This window comes from Seriola dumerili, unplaced genomic scaffold (genome assembly GCF_002260705.1).
Source record: "Seriola dumerili isolate Sdu_G_001 unplaced genomic scaffold, Sdu_1.0 BDQW01001124.1, whole genome shotgun sequence".
NCBI classification, from domain to species: domain Eukaryota; kingdom Metazoa; phylum Chordata; class Actinopteri; order Carangiformes; family Carangidae; genus Seriola; species Seriola dumerili.
The window spans coordinates 4953505-4971954 of NW_019175379.1; the positions used below are offsets into that span (position 1 = coordinate 4953505).

Here is an 18450-nt window from a genome sequence, read left to right on the forward strand (position 1 = left end):
AGCCTCCAGTTTCTCAGTACAGGCTACAAGTTTAATTTCAGTAACATGATGACCAACGCTTGTGACAATAATGTGAGATTAAAGGTTAACGCACACTAACAACATTGTAATGCTGAAAACTAGTTTCTGGTTGAAACAATCACACACCAGAGGGAGGACTCGTTTAGTCTTGACCATCATCACTGAGAGTCTCTCTTTTTTTTTTTATAACCCAATTTAAATTTTAATCTAAATCCTAGCCCCAAATCTATAGCTCATCTACCCTTAACTGAGCTGTCCCAAACTTAGACTGAACCTCTTGTCCAAAAAAGCTTTTGTAAGGAGTTTAGGGAGACTCTCACTAGTATAAAAATGCAGTCTCTTTATTGACGTGGGAAAGTAAAGTGCATGACCTGTCATTTGAGTATATTGCATATTACCAAACAAATTTGCAGTTAGTCAAATTACCCCAGACTAAGTGCTACACAGGAAGTGGGTTCAGGGCCATGGCGTGGCTCACCACTTTGTGATCCTCCCATGGCTGTAGGCCAAGGGATATAAAAACATCCTCCACATCTGCACATCCTGAGGAAGTTATACACAAAATCACCTGAATTCACCAGAATTACCTATGGGGTGGCTTCAAACTTGTACAATGACAGCGCAGCTTCTACGCTCGAATGATGTTGTTTTCCCTTACAACGTTTACAACGTTTGGCCACAGCTTCCTGCAAAACTTCATCTCGCCAAATGGCAATAGCACAACATTCAGCTTTATCTGTGAGAGGTTAAGGACTGCCCCTGCCAACAGGTAAGACCAGTGTGTGGGTTGTATTTGCATAATTTGAAATATATTACAAGCCAACAGTTTGAGTCTGTTCATTTTACTACCTGGGCACACAGGGGATTAATTTTCATAGGTGAGCCTGAAGAAGATCACTGTGCTTTGTTGCAATGAAGGTGAATTGCTTCGTCTGAGGAACAGCTGAGTAACATACTGAAAGAAAGGTAGGTTGAATTGCACACAATCCACAAGACTTTAAATATATAGAAGCACATGCACAGACAAGAACACACACACACACACACACTGAAGGGAGGCTGAGAACTCATTCTGCTTTTCTGATGCTGGGTTGGGTTCCACTCAGGGAGGAGTTTCCTGTCTGTCCGAGCCAATCAGGCCGAGCGGAAACAGGTCAGGTAGCTGAAGAGGACCTCAGAGGGAACGCAGGCAGGGCAGAGCAGCCACGCACGCCAGGAGGTAAGAGAGCACACACACACATTCACACACACACACATAAACACACACACACACACCTTTTAACCCTGTGAGATCACTGTCGGCCTGTGGTTGCGCATTAATGTTTAAAAGCAGATATACCAGCATAACTACTTCTGTGTGCGCATGAGTGTGTGTGTGTGTGTGTGTGTTTGAGTGAGTGACAGAACAGAAATAGGGCAGTGCCATTTTAGTCACTAAGATTAGGAGGAGTGTTTTGAGGATTGAAGTGTCAGGATTGAAGTGACAGGATTCGAAGGAGATGCAGTATATTGCATATTGCCATTATAAACGTTTGGGAATGTCACGGGAGCCGACAGTTTAGTGTTTCATGCTTAAATGTTTCGGTTTTTTGAATGAAGTTTGGATTAGCAGTTTAATTTTTCCAGCTCCAAAACAAACGGCTCATGAACTTTAGAAAGATGCTAAAATCAAGGACTATACTTGGCAACATTTGTGAATAACATACAAGCAGCCAGTTTAATTATTGTCATTTCATGCTTAAATGTTTCAGTTTTTTGGATGAAGTTTGGTCCTGCAGTTAAATTATTTTATTCATTTGAACGTTTTTACTCTGATCATAGTTTAAAATTTTTTTAAAATAAATGTTCAAATCAGGAAATGTACTTGTCTCTCTAAAAATCTGTGAATATCATATTAACAGACAGTTGGTGTTTCAGTGCTTCATGCTTAAAAGTTCCATGTATGAATGAAATTTGGTCTTGCAGGTAAATTCTTTTCCTCACCGGAAGGTTTTAGCTAAAACGCTCCAAAAGATGTTCAAATACGTTTCTTCCCAGACCTTTCATATCTGTGAATATCCTACAAGAAGAAAGTTTTGTATCTGAGTGATTCATGCTCAAATGTTTAATTTTCCGAGTGAAGTTTGGTCCTGCAGTTAAATTCTTTCCCTCAGTGGAAAATTTTACTATAATTTTAGTTTGACAACCTTAAAAATATGCTCAAAGCAGGGCCCATACTTGTAGTTATAAACATATTAAAATTCTATATAAACAGAGAGTTTTGTGTTAAGGTGTGTGATGCTTAAAAGTTTTGAATGAAGTTTGGTCTTATGAGAAAATTCTTTACATTTTACTATAAATGTCCAAAACCTCCAAAAAGGTGATCAAATTAAGGAGATTCAAGTGCCCTGTGCCACTGTTTGACTATGTTTTGGTCCGTCTCTGAGTGTGTCCTTGTGTGTGCGTGTGTGTGTGTGTGTGTGTGTGTGCGTGTGTGTGTGTGGATAGAAAGCAGGTCCCTTCTGTGTATCACTCGTCTATTTATAGTGAGAACAAATCCCAGATATGAGAGGAATCCTTCTACCACTTATGAGGCAGCCAGAGAGAAAGAGAGAGGGGGAGGAGAGAAGAAGAAAAGACAAAGAAAAAGAAAGAGATGGAGAGTAGAGGGAAAAGAAGTGTGTGAGAGACAGCCAGAAAGTGTAAGTGAACAAGCAAGAGAAGTCTAAGTGTGTATAAAATCGAGCATTAGACAGTGGATAGATACAGTGGTGTGTCATCAACAGGTAAGATGCATCTGCTTTGTCAATGGGTGTGTTTGTGTCGACGTATATGTTGTGCTTTTGATTGGCAGGTAGGACATTAGTGTAAACCTAACGATGTAACAATCAACACCAGCAGCACTTTCCAACATTTCCTTCTCTGTCTGTTACAGTCCACACCAACTTCTTACTCAAGTGCACATTATTTAATGGAACAGTTTTTGGAAAGAAACTTTCTCAGAAGATTAATATCACTCTCATATCTTCACATGCTAAATATGAAACTAGAGCCAGGAGAGTTAGCCTAGCTTAGCATAATGACTGGCTATGGTGGCTAAGGAATTGGCTGTGTTCTAGTTTTATAAACATTAAAATAGCAAAAAAAACAAAACAAATTAGCAACTTTTACTGTAGCATAAAAACTGCTTCCATTCTTTATGCTAAGCTAGGCTAATCCCCCATTGGCTGTAGCTTCATGTTTAGCGTACAGACGTGAGAGTGGTATCAGTCTTCTCACCTAACTCTAGGCAAGAAAACAAATAACTGCATTTTATGAAAATGTCAAACTATTCCTTTTGTTTTTGATGATGCAACTTTGTGTCTCCTTTATGTGTTCAATAACTTATATAAGGCTTGACGACAGAGGCAATGCTTGTTACGAGGATCAATTCATTGTTGGTTTTGCTTGTTTAGCCATGCTAACGGCTCTGTGAAGCTGTACTTAGACACAGCAGTGTTGTTAGCATGCTCACAATGACAGTGCTAACATGCTGCTGTTCTCTATCCTTTTATCATGCTAGCATTTGCTATTAGCAATTAAGTAAAGCTGAAGCTGATGGGAATGCCATTATAGTTTTGCAGGTATCACAATTTATCCTCTAGGGAGCATGTAGTAGCAACTGCAGTGAATTTCACAGAAACTTATCTGATAGTGATCAAGGTAGTTCACTCTGAAGCAGAAATATCTACCTCGCAGTGGTAATACGAGAAAAGTCGTGGGACCACCAAAGTCATTAAGCTTCGTCCTCTGAGGACCATGAACGTCTGTAAAAACATTCATGTCAATTCATTCAAATGTTCTTGAGATATTTCAGTCCGGATTATGCTAATTAACAAAGCATATCAGATATTGTTTTTAATGCTGCCGTACCTGCAGCTGCACCTATCTGAACATACTTGATATCCATACCCGAGATAATACAGTAATAACATCACACACTGACCAACCCACTCTTTTGCACAAAGGTATGCACGTACACACACTCCCTCGCACATCCACAGACACACACATACCTCAAAGGCTGTTTCTGTGAAGTGTTAGCACAGAGGTTTAAAGGGTTTTAAAGACTGAAGATTTGAATTATTTAAAACATGAGGATTGTACCTGTGGTCATGAGTGTAAGTGTGTGTGTGTGTGTGTGTGTGTACAATATGTGTGAAAGTGAAAGGGCTTGTCAGGCTTCAGAACGCAGCTGCTACTCATGGCCAACATAAATATCATCACGTTGTGAGAGCACGAGTGTGTGTCTGTGTGTGTGCTTGTGTATTTTTGGGGGTGTCCAGGCTTCTGCTGTCATGTCAAGGACAGAAGAGCTCTTACTGTGTGTTGTTGCACAAACAACACCCTGGCAACGGTATCTAAGTGCTGCCATCGATGCAGCAGCAGCAGCAGCCGCAGAGCCTGAGACTCTCTCAGTTTCTCTGGTCCTCTGGGCTCCTAAAAGATAAGATAAATAGGGCATGGAAACTTCTACGATCAGGAAGCACTTGGGTCAGTGTTGATCTGTGAAACAGCAGGAGGGGAGGGAGGAAGTAAAAAAAATAAATGAAAAGAGGCTGAGAGGAAATGCGGAAGTGAAGGATTTTGGTACAGAGTTTTGAAAATGAAACTATATATTTAAACTACATTCTGAGTGGGAAAGATGGACTCGGGGCTCACTAACAACTTGTTCAAATTAACCATTTGTTCATGCCCTCTGCAACAATTCATTAAAGCGTCTTCTGATCAGACGTGAACATCAAGTCTGTGCTTTCCTAAATCTGTTCTAAAATACTGCTGAAAGATAAGTCATTTTATGATGTGACGACGTTATGGTTAAGGTTCGGTTAGGTTCAGGGAAAGATCATAAATTTGTTAAAATAAATTTGTGTTGACTGATGCTGATGCTTAACAATGAAACATAACTATGGTGCATAATGAGCTGCTCGTACAAACGGCCAATGGGGTCGTTTTTTATGGGAGGACAGTCTTGAAAATGACTGAGCATTGTTTAAAAATGAAATTATATATTTGTGATCCATTTTTAAGTCTTTACATCGGGTTGGACTCAAGGGCCACAGACAGAAAATGATATATATGGAGTGATATCAGTGGTACCCATTTGTAACAGTTACAATTTCTCGCTATCCTGTTAAAACTATGTACTTCCAACACTTTGATGAGCTGAGAAAAACGTTTTCACTTTTGTTGCAATGCATGTTTCAGATAATCCTGTGGGGTTTCAAATTATTCATTTAGCTTTAGAATTAGAAAAAAGGAACTCGATCCTTCAGTTTATCTGAAAATTACTTTTAATTGGACAAAGTAATTATCGTAACAATAATTATAATGTTATTCATATGCTGAAAAATGTTACAATATATGATATGCAAATATCCCAGAGCAGGAGACGGTCAGTAAAAGAAGGTGTGGAGGTGATTTAGATTCACACTCAGCACTGCCTCACCGTGCACCTCTATATACATCACTGTAAGTTTCTCTCTCACAGCTTCAGTGCTCTTGCTGAAATTGAGGCACTGTTGCGCTTTTATTTTGACATTCCCCGGTGTCTCTCCGTCTCCCTCTCATGAATGATTCAGAGAACAGTTCCTCTACCTGCTTCTCTTCTCTAAGAGTCGCTAAGCAACTGAAATGCTATCCCGAGCCTTTAAAACCACAGAAACAGAGTCCCAATGCTCCCAACACACACACACACACACACACACACACACACACACACACACACACACACACACACACACACACACACACACATATACACACACATATACACACAGCTGAATGTTTGTGGTCTGTGCTTCCTCCAGGTCAGTGGACTTACCGGGGGGATTATGTCCAAACCTTCGTCCAACGTCAAGGCCCTTCAGGTAAAAAAAATTTCATCTGTCTGCAGAATATGAGCTGTTTCCATGGGTGAGTGTGAGAGTGTGTGTGTGTGTGTGTGTGTGTGTGTGTGTGTGTTTGTGTGTGTGTGTGTGCATGCATGTGTCAGTGACTCTAAATCCAAATATTTATCCGGAGCAGCGGTGAAGGAAGTATTCACATCTCACATCTCTTGCCTCAAGCAGAAGTAGCATTACCTCGATTTTAAAAAATACCCCATTACAAGGAAAAGTAGAAACACAGAAGTTTCATCAGCAAAACAAACTTAAAGGTAAAAGAATGGATTATACAGAAAAGGCCCTTTCAGTGTCTTATTTTATAATATATCAATTATATGTTGTTGGTGCATTAATATCTAAGCAGCATTTTATTTTTAGTCAGGTGTGTAGTTGTACATGCATTTTACATACAATTATTATCATTATTATTTCATGTATTCCAAGTTCCCACATAACTCTAATATTTACCTTAACATCAACGTTTGCTGTAAGGAACACACGCTCTTTAACTCATAACAGCATGTTATACTTCATAAACTGATCATATGCTGTCAGTGGAAAATCTGAAAGTGATGTGTAACTGGAGCTGTCAGGCAGCGCAGTGGAGTGAAAAGTAAAAATATTTCCGTGTGAATTGCAGCAGATTAGAAGTTTAAAGTAGCATAGAATAGAAATACTCAAGGTACAAGTGCCTCAAAAGTAGAGTACTTGAGTGAATGTACTTAGTTACTTTTCACTACTGGTCCTGAGTGTGTTTGTCCTGCATGGATCTGCACATTAATCTTCATTACTTCTACTCCCACCCTGACAATCATGAACATGCAAGGATAAAAGTGGATAACAGTTTGATCCTGTTAAAAATGGAAGCCGCAGATGACAGACGTGTTTCCACATTAAAGTATTTTAATGGCAAAGGCAAATACAGAGTTGTGACTGTGCATATACAGTATCAAGGCTTCGTTAGTGCAGAGTTGTAGCGAGGCGAAGGGATGCAGAGTCGTCTGTGTTTCTGTTGTAATGGCTTTGTGTGTGTGTGTGTGTGTGTGTGTGTGTGTGTGTGTGTGTGTGTGTGTGCGCGCACGTCGTCTCTCTTATCTTTGTGCTCATTTTCATGTCTAACCATGGGAGGCATCAGGACAGAGGGTCTTTAAATACCAGTACAGTACAAACATGAGGTTCTTAGTTCAGTCTCCATCATAGGTTTCATTTCATCACAAACAAGAACAGCAGCACAGCTTCACAATATAAATAACATTTCCATTAAAGAAAAAAACTTTCTTCCCTTTTTCCTTTTATCTATTTTATTTTCCAACATTTTCAAAAGCATACCGTATGTTTATTAGACTGAGTTCTTGTTTTCCAGGCAGCTATTACTTTCTGTTACATCACTACATTACTATTGTTTCAGGTTGTACAGCTGCAGGAAGGCTCTTCTCGTTCGTGTGTTTCAAGTTGCTGCAAAAAGTCGGCTGCCGAACATGAACCTTTTAAATGCAAAAAAAAAGAAAAAAGGCCAAATTTACATGACATCCAAAATGTCAGAATTTATTTATCATTTGCATTGTGGAGTCGAATTTCAATAGGATTTGGCAGTAGACTCTGAAATAGTGAATGTTGGAGTGTTCTTGAACATAACAGTCTCAATTAATACCTTAGTTCACAAGTTCACTGCAGTGCATAACCTGCCTTGATGAAAACTTATAGCTTTGCAAATTGACCTGTAGTGACCTGAATGGAAACTAGTGACTGTCTGGAGGGTGGGAAATCAATTTAAAAATCTTTGTTATGATTTTGAAAATGGGCTGGAGGTAAGGTTAATTATATCTGACTTGCAGTTAAAGTACTAAAACCTGCAGAACACAGCTTGATGATTCCTATAGAAACGCTTTGACACTGGATACATTCTGTGTTACCCAACAACTACACTATAAAATTGAAAGCAACCACCAAACAGTGTTGAACCGTCGCCATAACGGCTGATAAAATCAGCAAATGTACCCCAACAGCAAAAGCAGTGTCGACTTTTATTTGGCCAATAGTTCTAAATCTCAAATCTGTCGCGGCCTTAGAGTAAAATCTAAGTCTGTTTGTATTCGAGTTGAAAAAACAGCTTCTTTCTCCTGCCCAACTATATAGGTCAGGATTACAGGACACTACAGTCTTGGATTGAAAGTGTGATTGACAGACTTGTTTCCTCCGCCCCCCCCCCCCAAATACACTGTTGCCCCTAAGTGTCTGGGGTCTGACTTCTTATCTAGACTCTCACTTCATGTTCACAAAACACTTTGAGCTTAAAGGATTAGTTCACCTTCAATAACGTTCATAGGACTGATCGAAATGCAGCAAGTCACACTGTGTAGTTCCATCTCCTCCCAGGGGTAATAGCGAGTATATACAGTACCGTAGCTCCAAATAAAGCAGGCCAGTAAATTTCCCCAAACAGCTTGTGTGATTCTGTCTCCAAATGTTTCCAGTATTGGTCCAATATTTACTTCTCTCACACCTATTCTTCACTCGGCCGTGTGCATCATTAGTGAGGAGCATAAATATTTAGGCCTTCGGTGCAGTTGTTTGGCTATAAAACACTTAGAGTGTGCTGCGTTTAGGAGACTACAAATCACATATACTTTACATAACAGCTGTGTTGCAGACATTTGTATATATATTTTCTACTGTTCCACCCATGGCATCCATTGGTTTTCATTCATTTCAAACCCCTTTTTTTTTTAAGAATTATAGTCTGATTTAATGAGTAGAAACCGACTGATGTGTGGAAAGGCAAGTGTAAATCTAAAACACTGTACTGTGGCATGCACTTAAAATGGACTGCAGAATAAAAAATTACTTTGTAGTAAAAGAAATTACAATCACAAACACACGGGGCTGGTAATAAACTGGAGTAAAATCAGCAGAGAACAGCTGTAACAAACACAAACTTCTCAATGTGTGCGCACAACTCTGGCAGTTGTGATGGCTAAGCTGTGATGGATGTCCACAGCGGACAGTTTGGTTTGTAATTATATCATTAGCTGTCATTTTCCCTACAGATAATTTACCTAAGCTGCAGGTTTGTTATCGGCCTTTATGATCATGACAGAGGCTGAGATGGAACTACAGCGCACGGGCGATTTCAGTGTGTTTTCTCTCCTTGTAAATTAATTTTGGGGCATGTTTAATGGTGAGAGTAAAGATTGAATTGTCAATTTAGGGTGAAATATTCCTTTAATCTTTTGTTGCGCACAGTGGAGTGTCAGAGGATAATTACAAACAGCCATGGAAGGATTATAAGACAAAAGGGCCCCAGGGCACAAATGTGCAAAAGGCCACCCCACGACCCCCGTCTATACAGTATGTAGGAGCGAGATCCCCAGACTGAGAGACACACTAAGTGACTACAAACAAAAGAACCATGTAGTTTTCCATCATTTTTCCTCTCTTTGTGGTTGTTTTGCGTCGGTTTGTGGTCGTCTTGAGTTTCTTTGAGGTCGTTCTGCATCTCTTTGAAGTCATGTTTTGATTCTTGTCTCTTTGTAGTCATTCGACATCTCTCTTTGTGAGATCTAACTGTAGTTGTTTTGCAATTTTTGTAGTTATTTTCTCTGTTTGTAGTTGTTTTGCGTCTCTTTGTGGTTGTTTCGAATCTCTTTGTGATTGTTTTGAGTCTCTTTGTGGTTGTTTTGCGTCTATTTGTAGTTGTTTTGAGTTTCTTTGTGGTTGTTTTGAGTCTCTTTGTAGTTGTTTGACTGACTTTCCAACAAGAAATTTTAACCGTCACTTCAAACAGAAGTCCCTTCAGGACCCCCTGGGCCCCCGGTAGGCCCGTTCAGTGATCCTTCCATGCTAACAGCATGCTAAGCATAGAGACAGTAAACAATCCCAGCCAAAGCAACGTTACAGTAATACAAATTTTAGCAAACATGCTATGAATGAGGCGATTTCTTCCAGAACTTTCCCTGTAACATTCATACCTTAATCTCTGGAAAAAATAAAACTCTCTCATAGAACAATATCCAACATCCTCACTGACACACACCACACTCCCTGTCTGTACAGCTGTACAATATGAGCATATATACAATACATTACAGTACAGTACAAAACAAAACACATCAAATCCAAGTGACAGGACGTCAGGGCACGCAGCAGTAGAACATCAAGTTAGCAGGCAGATCTCTGAGCTCTGTGCATGTGTGTGAGAGTGCGTGTGTGTGTGTGTGTCCCAATTTTCATAAAAACACAAGTCCCTTTTAGGGACATGATGATAACCAGGAAATATTGACTATAATCAAAACAAGGGGTTTTGAGGAAACAGCAGGAGTCCACACACAGACACACACACACACCCACACACACCCACACACACACACACACACATGCCGAGACACAGGGACAGGAAACTTCTTTTTGTTTAAGTGATGAAAGTGTCTCATTGGCTGTTCTCGATGTCTGTCAGGCTAATTTGAACATCCCGATGGGAGCTTTGCGTCCAGGGGCGGGACATCCTGTCAAGAGGAGAGAGGAGACAGTAGAAACAGTAGAGGAGGTAAGACAACGCAGGAGACACACACACACACACACACATACATACAGGTAAGTGAAAGAACATTTTGCTTTGAAAAATAACAAACTGGTGTCCCTTAATCACAAATACGTACATACAATACAATATACAAGCAAACTAAATGTAATATTTTGGGCTTGTATTGTCTCACAAACCACACCTCTCCAATGTGTATGTAACTTTGTCGTTCCATCATCATGATTTACTCACAGAGAGCTGAAACCAGAACTTCCAAGTTCTGAACCAGAAGTAAAAACGTAATTAAAAATCCCACTAACATTTGTACCTACAACTAATATCGTTGTTAATTGTTAGTGTCCTTTAATGGACACCATTTCCCATAATGCTCACAGGTAAAAAATTAAAATAAGAGACGAGTCCATGATTGTGTAGTAGGGTCACGGTTAGTTCAGCATGCCTGTAAAAACAGCAGGACACCAGAGATTACAGCTAAAATTTGAATTTTATTTTATTATTATGAGGTTTATGGACATGGACGAAGCCAAGTTGTGCAACATTTTCATGGGAGCTGTAGTTTTGTTCTGTGCTCACGAGCAAGTTGGTAAATTTGACTTTAGCTAAGGCTAGCTGTGGCTAACTCCCCCAGCTAGCAGATGGTATGTTTTGGTAGTTTTGCAGACTTTACATCACATTTTCTCTAAAATTGTATACTAAAGTGGCAAAATGATATTTTATAAAGGTAAATAAATGTCAGAAAGTTGTATTTTGCTCTTATTCCCATATCGAATTAATGTGTAGTTGCTGTCTTTTGGCCTTATAGGTCAGAACAACGCAACAGTAGCACTAGTAGGTACCAATGTAACAGTGAGTAAACCCTAAAATTACAGGTTTGAAGTAACTGTAACTGAATAATACATTTTCTGAAGTAGCCAAAGAAGAAACACTGCAAACAAACAAACAAACAAACAAACAAACAAACAAACAAACAAACAAACAAACACACACACAAAGGTGTGAGGTTGGTGATTTCAAGAACCACAAAGCTCTTTTCTAAAATGCATGTTGTTCAATTAATTCCACCAAATTTCAACTGCTGTTTGTGTTATTTTTCATTAGCCTCAATCACCCGACCAGACCAGCGCTGCAGCCCAGACGCCGGAGGAGAAGAAGGCGTTGCCGGGTGCGGTGAAACTGCCTGGGCCTGCCGTTAACCTATCAGAGCTGCAGAACGTCAAGAGCGAACTACGATGGGTCACCAAGGAATAATGTATAGGTAGGTGGTCACAGACCCCACTGTTTCATGAATAGAAGTAATAATATATATATTTTCCCCCTTATTAATATGTTTTTACCTATAATTAATATGTAGGAATGTATTATATCTTGTATCTTTTCCCTAACTCACTGATCCCTTGTGATAAAGGCTTATTTGGAAATATTTGAGGCAGCTGTGGAGCAGATAGGTCAGGATTAAAGAGTCCAAAGAAAAAGATGCAAATCAGAACCAAACTACAGTGAGGAAGCACAGAGATGAGTTTACAACCCGAGTCACAAGTTCTTTGTGAATGATGCAAATTCTCTCCACGAGTATGAAAACAGCAAATAACTAATCTCACTCTACAAATACGGAGGCACAGAGAAGCTTCTGGAAACAGCTGATTGTGTTCAGAATTACTGATATGAGGAAAGAATAGCAGGTTAAAGTCCTTAACACTAACACACACGCGCACTGATCAAAAAGTTGAATGTCTACTTGTTTGCAGTTTCTACTTATCCTGGGCATGTGGGGGTGGGCGCGTGTTGATGGGGGGGGGGGTGGGGTGGGGTGGGGTGGGGTGGGGCAGGTGTCCAACCCAAAGCGCAGGACTATGGCGAATCTATAGGGATAAGCAGTGAGGATAATGAATGAAAAAATATGAATGAATGTCATGTGCTTCAAGTCACAGTGACCACGATCTGTGAGGAAGGCAGAGTGTGAGAAATGAGGCAAAGACTAAAGGTTAAAGGAACAGGTGCATGCAGGTGTTACACAGACAGCAGGAAGTTAATTAAATATTGGCTGCTTTCAACGTGATGGTGAGACATGCAAACTGGAAAAGCCTCAGGTTGAAGCCGAGGACCTATTTGGTGTGACAAACCTAACCACAGACCCTGTCATTCAGTCATGACAATTATTTTGTAAATGTTTTTTTTAAGCCATAAGCACCACAAATGAAAATCAATACCCCTCCACTGTGCTGGGGAGGCAGCAGAAATCTCAGAAGTATAGCATTATTTTTGTGACTCAGCCCTGAGTGTGCAATAACACATTTTGAGCACCGAAAATATAATTTTTTTTCTCCAAGCACATAAATTATATTTAGTAGAGAAACAATTAACACAGAGTAAACAAAAACCTATTTTGTGAAAGAGATTATTATCATACCATGTGGATAATAAAACAAGATAGATTTGTTTGCTTAAATTTAATTATTTTTTGCTTGGTAATGATTAATGTGCTTTTTCTGCGTTCAAAATGTCCCATCGCTCCCAATTAAGGCACAAATAAAACTCCATAAAAACTTGGACGGATAAACTAAAACTATCAGTCTGCTAGATACCGCAATGGGTGTGTAAGAAAGTAAGTTTATTACAGTCCCAGTTGGGAAGATACAAAATATGAATTATTTTTATACAGTCTGTTGAATTAACTTTACAATAAACATTGTGAGGAACTTGCCTCATGGGCTCATAGTGCAACAGGACAGACAGGAAAACATTCAACACAACATACTAATAAAACCATCATATATATATATATATATATATATAGGCTACATTTATATTTATTAAAATACACAAAGTACCATAATATAAACCAAAGTGTCCATTCACCAGATGCAAATTAAGCTAAATGGATTCATGTTTCCTAAAAACATATGGGATGCTTCTAAAAATGCATGAATACTATGTGCATATTAAGTGATTTATGTAAATTAGTCCAGGTTCACTTTGGTTCTGGAACAGCTCTTTGACCTTTTTATGGGAGAAAAGTGAAACTTTTTATTTTATCTTAATTTTTTACATCCTAATCTAACAAGACACTTAACATTATGCTTCTGTAACAGAGTGATAAATGCAGAGATACAGATCCTGCATAGTAATGGTGAGACTCGTCTCCACAATAATTACATGCAGTGGTCGTAGCTCACCACAGGGAGTCAGTGTGGGCTGCTCTGCCTTTGTTTGGGTCAAGCAGCGTGTGTGTGTGTGTTGATGCCTCTGTGTGTGTGGGCAGGAAGGGTTGAGTCAGGCGCTAAATTTATATTTTATTGGTGTGTGTGTTTTATAAAAAAAAAAAAAAAAGCAGTGTGTGTGAGTGTTGAGGGGCAGTCTGTGCTGTGACTTTCTCTGCGGGACACAGAAACCACAATATTCAAACACTGCGACTGTTCTGCCCTGCCCAAGCCATGTGGGTGTGCTGTGTAGGAGAGACAGAGAGAGAGAGATGGAAAGAAAGAAGCAGAGGCTGGTTCAAGTTTAAGTTATAAACACATTTCTCTGAGGCAGAGCGGCTCTGGAAAAAGAAATATTACTACATACTATTTCTGAGCATGTTGCAAACTAAATCCACTTGACTTCTGAGTATCCTTTTGATAGACATTAGCCTATCTGTCCTGCAATTCAATGCACAAATGTCAAATGTTAGCTCAGAAAATTGTTGAATATTAGAAAAAATATTTTGCTTTCAATTGGAAAGTTAATTAATGTGTTAAACTTTAAAAAAAAAAAAAAAGAAAAGAAAAAGAGCCCCAGACCAAAAAACATAAACCACACAAACATGTGTGTCCACTTACTTTTGGCCATGTAATATATATTACCTTAAGTTAGTGCAAAATGAAAAATCACAACCACCTTATAGTATACTACATACTTTTTAACTATCAGTATGCAGTTGTTGCAGCCGGCAAAGCTAATGTTTGAGCTAAAAGCAGATTAGCTGGAAAACTTCACTGTTTAAGACCAAACCAGAAATACAACAGATACAGGAAATGAGATACAACAGGCAATGACCTCCTTGTTGTATGCTATTGGCTAGCATAACCACTTCAAATGTGAAAGGTCAGCTAAGCTAACTCGCATTTAATGAAACATTTTAATGTGTTTTTTCAGCTCAGTTCTACGCGTTAGCTGCCATCTTAATCTCCCTTCTTTTCAATTGGGCTTCAGTGTAACGTCTTAGCTAGCAAAACTAGAGCTCCTTTTGCTTCATCTGCTGATATTTAACTCAAAGTCTCTGCCTCCGAGAAGTGCTTGTATGACTGAAACTCGACTCTTTTGAGATGGAAATAAACTGAAAATGTGGCAAACAGCGAGGGAGATCAAGCCAGGGAGAGAAACTGAAATGGAAAAAGGTCAAGAGAGAGATAAGCACAGCGGGAAAGCAGGTGATAGATCAGCCAGATCTTATATTGCTCCGCAGTGGGCCTGTATGAATGCAGCGACCTGGCCCTCTCCTTGGCGTCCTGCTGCCTCTCAGGGGTCAGCAGCTCTGAGGCCGCCGATAGCAGAAATCCCTCACGGTGTCTTTATCTGTATTCTTCCTCCAGGATCCCCCAGCCAGCCAGCCAGCCAGCCAGCCAGGCAGGCAGGCAGGCGGAGAGGAAAGCAGATAATCTTCATAGACACAGACTTGCCCACTGCCACTGAAGACTAGCAAAACTACAAGCTAATCCAAACATGTTCAGAGACACAAACACAAACAGCTTCCTGCGAAGTCCACGTCTGCAGAAAATGTCCAGCAACTTCTACTACCACCGAGAAGCAGGCATCCATAAACTGTCAGTCTTTCAATCAGTACTCTAGCAGTTTGAAACAATAAAACATGTTTCTCCTACCATGTCAGTCGATGCTGTTGTGTCACTAAATACAAAATTAAATCATAATTCATGCAAAAAAAAAAAACAGAAAAAAAACAAAAAAAAAAGTGTCTTGTGAAGATGAAGAACTTGTTTTTCGCTGCAGCTAAGACTCCTCTTTACTCGGGACTTTTGGAAGTATGTGAGTTGTATTGCATTACAGAGATATTCTATGCTTTTGTTTTGTTTTGTTTTTCAGGGGTTGTTTTAACGAAAGCAATATTTGTATTTAAGTCTGGGTCATCTGGTGACAATCGACACAATCAACTGTGACTCCCCACTAACTCTGTGATGACCAACTCTTTTCCATACTGTCAAAGCTCCAGCTATTCAACACTGATTTATACTGATGCTTTCTATTAAGTTATTTCCTTTCTAAATGTTGTTCACAATTTGTGGGATTTCAGTTCAATTGTGCTACTTTTTAGGGGGAAATTATAATATTGTATTTGTTTTATGGTTATGATGATGAATATCTTCAGGAAAATACTGCAATAAATCCAAATGGTTCTAAAATTTTTCTGTCTTTTTTTTACTTTGCACCTATCATTTTTCATTTTACTTGCTTTATGGAAGCAAATGTCACAACACTGTCCGTTCTTTCTGGCACTGTGGCTCTTTGGCCTTATCGTCTCCAGGGGATAAATACCACTGACTTTGGTAACCCCCTAGCTTTTCTTCTAGCGTGCACCACGGCATTCACATTTGCGGTTTTCAGTGAAACGTCTCGCCAACTGCTGGATGGATTGCCACGACCTTTGGTACAGACATTCATGTTCCCCAGAGGATGAATCCTATTTCCTGCAGCAGGTTTTTACTTATCTGGTGAAATATCTGAACATCTACATGATGGTTCACAGTAAAATGTCTTAACAACTATTACTTGGATTGTCTTGAAATTTTGTACAGACTTCCGTGTTCCCCTCAGGATGAACTGAAATAACTTAGATTGTCCTTAATTTGTCCATTACTTTGGTTTATGACCAAAATACCTGCTAAACTAATGACGCTCCCATGAGCCTCATCTGTACCTTAAGCTTATCACTAATTAGCAAATGATAGCATGCTAAAATGCTGAACTAAGATGAATGGTGAACATTAAACCTGCAACGCATCAGCATGTTAGCATGCTGACATTATCATTTAGCTCAGAGTACCGCTGTGCCTGAGTACAGCCTCACAGCTGGGCTCAACAGCATGGCTGTAGACTTGGTCTTGTTTCATTATAATTTTAAAGGAAAAAAAAGCATCTTGCAAGTGAAGTTGACAGGTGCATGAGCTAACAAAGAAATGAGACGACAGGACACGACAGTAACATTTTTAAGGCGACGTGATTAAAATGGATTATTTCCTGGCAGAGACTTTCTTTTTTGCTGTGGGTGTCGAGAGATTGACAGTAAAGAGAGCAGGACATAATGCATGCTCTGATTTAAAAAAATATATATATATACTCCATTCAGGCAAAAATTAAATAACCTGAAAAGTCTGACAAAAAATAAATTAAAACTTCATGTTTTTCTGTGATGGAAAATGTAGCTTGGAGAGTGTTTTTAGAATAATTTTTCACATGAGCTGCAGCGCCTGAAGAACAAAAAAAAAAAGAAGAGAGTCCTGGTATCGTCAAATGTAATGTTCTTGTATTATGTGCATATATAATGGGTATTACTGGGTTTTAGGTAGGAGTCAGGGGCACCTCTGTGCATGGAGTCACATTTATCCTGACCTAAACCCTCAAATCCATCTGTTTCAGAGAGGAATGCTACATTAAAGCACACATGCCATCACACACATACGCAACCAACCAGCCCCAGATACCACCCCCCCCCTTCCAAAATCTCTCCCTCAATACAGCACATATCCATCGACACATCACATGTCCTCCTGCACACAGACAAACACACACAGAGCAGCTGTAGCTAAGTTTAGCCTCCATCAGGTCACAGTGGAATATTCAGCCGAGAGAGAGAGAAACACTGCCGGTGTTTTAACAACCATACGGGAGGATTTGACATTGTGTGGGAAAGATTAAAAACACTTTGCAGTTTCAAAAAAAAAGAAAAAGAAAAGGCGTGAGTCTGTTTTTTTTCCTCTTTTGCGAGTAGCCTGCACGCTGAATTCTGAACTAGTGTAACCCTTCCATAAAACAAACACACCCACACACACACACACATAAATCGTGAGTGTGAGCCAGCGCCTATTCAGAGACGATGATCATAACTCTCCTGCAAAAAGTACTTTGCGGAGAATGCGGCAAGAACTTGCAAGTGCGCGACAAAGCAATGTTTCCACATTGATGTGCATGTGTGACAGCAGTTGGCAACTGTAAACACACCGGACAACTTGTAGCCTGACACTGTAAATAAATCTCCATCCCCTCGTCTGTCTGCATGAAAATAATAGCATGACATCCACCGGCGTGATTTTTAAGGCCGGTCATTATGAGGTTAAATGCCTCCCCAAAAGGTCACAGCTTACTCTAATGCCAAACGCTATGTGCTACTCCTGACACTTGTAAAATATTTGACAGCTTGGCAAAACTTCGGCGAGTTTGTGTACCTACGCTGAATCCTCTGAGCTGTGTCTGTGTTTCTATTCCTGTCACCATGGCGATGAGGGCACAGATAGGTGCCGTGCCAACGTGCCCTGGAATCTTGGTCACAGACTATAGCAGCTGTATTTACCGATGAGTTCATCTGCCGGGATAGACACTAAACCCCTGCCAGGCTCCCTTTACTCGCTCTGTGTGTGTGTGTGTGTGTGTGTGTGTGTGTGTGTGTGTGTGTGTGTGTGTGTTCAATGTGTTTATCCATGCATCTGCTGGCTTGCAAGGGATGGGGGGCATGTTGGATGCATGAATTTGGGTGATACTCCCTCCCGGACTGAGAGAAAAGGGCAGCAGACAAACACAAAGCAAACAGAGCCGGGATATCACAGAAAGAGACAGGAGACTTCGGGACGGACCATGTCTAAGGGGCCAGAAGCGGGCGGGGGTGGGGTCACAGGATTGGCAGTTGTTAACCTTCCTATCATGGTGTCACATGCTCGCCGCTGCAGACAGAGCAGGACAAAAACACAGATGGAGAGAGCTCGACTAAGGACACGCACT

At 40.0% G+C, this 18450-nt stretch overlaps 1 protein-coding gene across 2 annotated transcripts; it reads left to right on the forward strand.

Annotated features, from left to right (window-relative positions):
- Positions 1-1161: 1161 nt before the first annotated feature.
- On the forward strand, positions 1162-15860 carry smpx (small muscle protein, X-linked). 2 transcript variants are annotated; one of them, XM_022767256.1, is made up of 5 exons: positions 1162-1240; positions 5850-5909; positions 10378-10467; positions 11563-11719; positions 15036-15860. In XM_022767256.1, the coding sequence occupies exons 2-4, from the start codon at positions 5874-5876 to the stop codon at positions 11710-11712; spliced, it is 276 nt and encodes a 91-aa protein (XP_022622977.1). In that variant the 5' UTR covers positions 1162-1240; positions 5850-5873; the 3' UTR covers positions 11713-11719; positions 15036-15860. The 2 variants fall into 2 exon arrangements, with proteins under 2 accessions (XP_022622977.1, XP_022622976.1); XM_022767255.1 differs by lacking the exon at positions 1162-1240 and adding an exon at positions 2627-2786.
- The last annotated feature ends 2590 nt before the right edge of the window (positions 15861-18450 follow it).

Excerpts from the sequence above, each read along its gene's own strand:
- smpx (XM_022767256.1), top strand. The coding sequence starts at position 5,874 with ATGTCCAAACCTTCGTCCAACGTCAAGGCCCTTCAG. Across the intron at positions 5,910-10,377 it reads CCAACGTCAAGGCCCTTCAG|GCTAATTTGAACATCCCGAT; the intron begins GTAAAAAAAATT and ends GATGTCTGTCAG. Across the intron at positions 10,468-11,562 it reads CAGTAGAAACAGTAGAGGAG|CCTCAATCACCCGACCAGAC; the intron begins GTAAGACAACGC and ends ATTTTTCATTAG.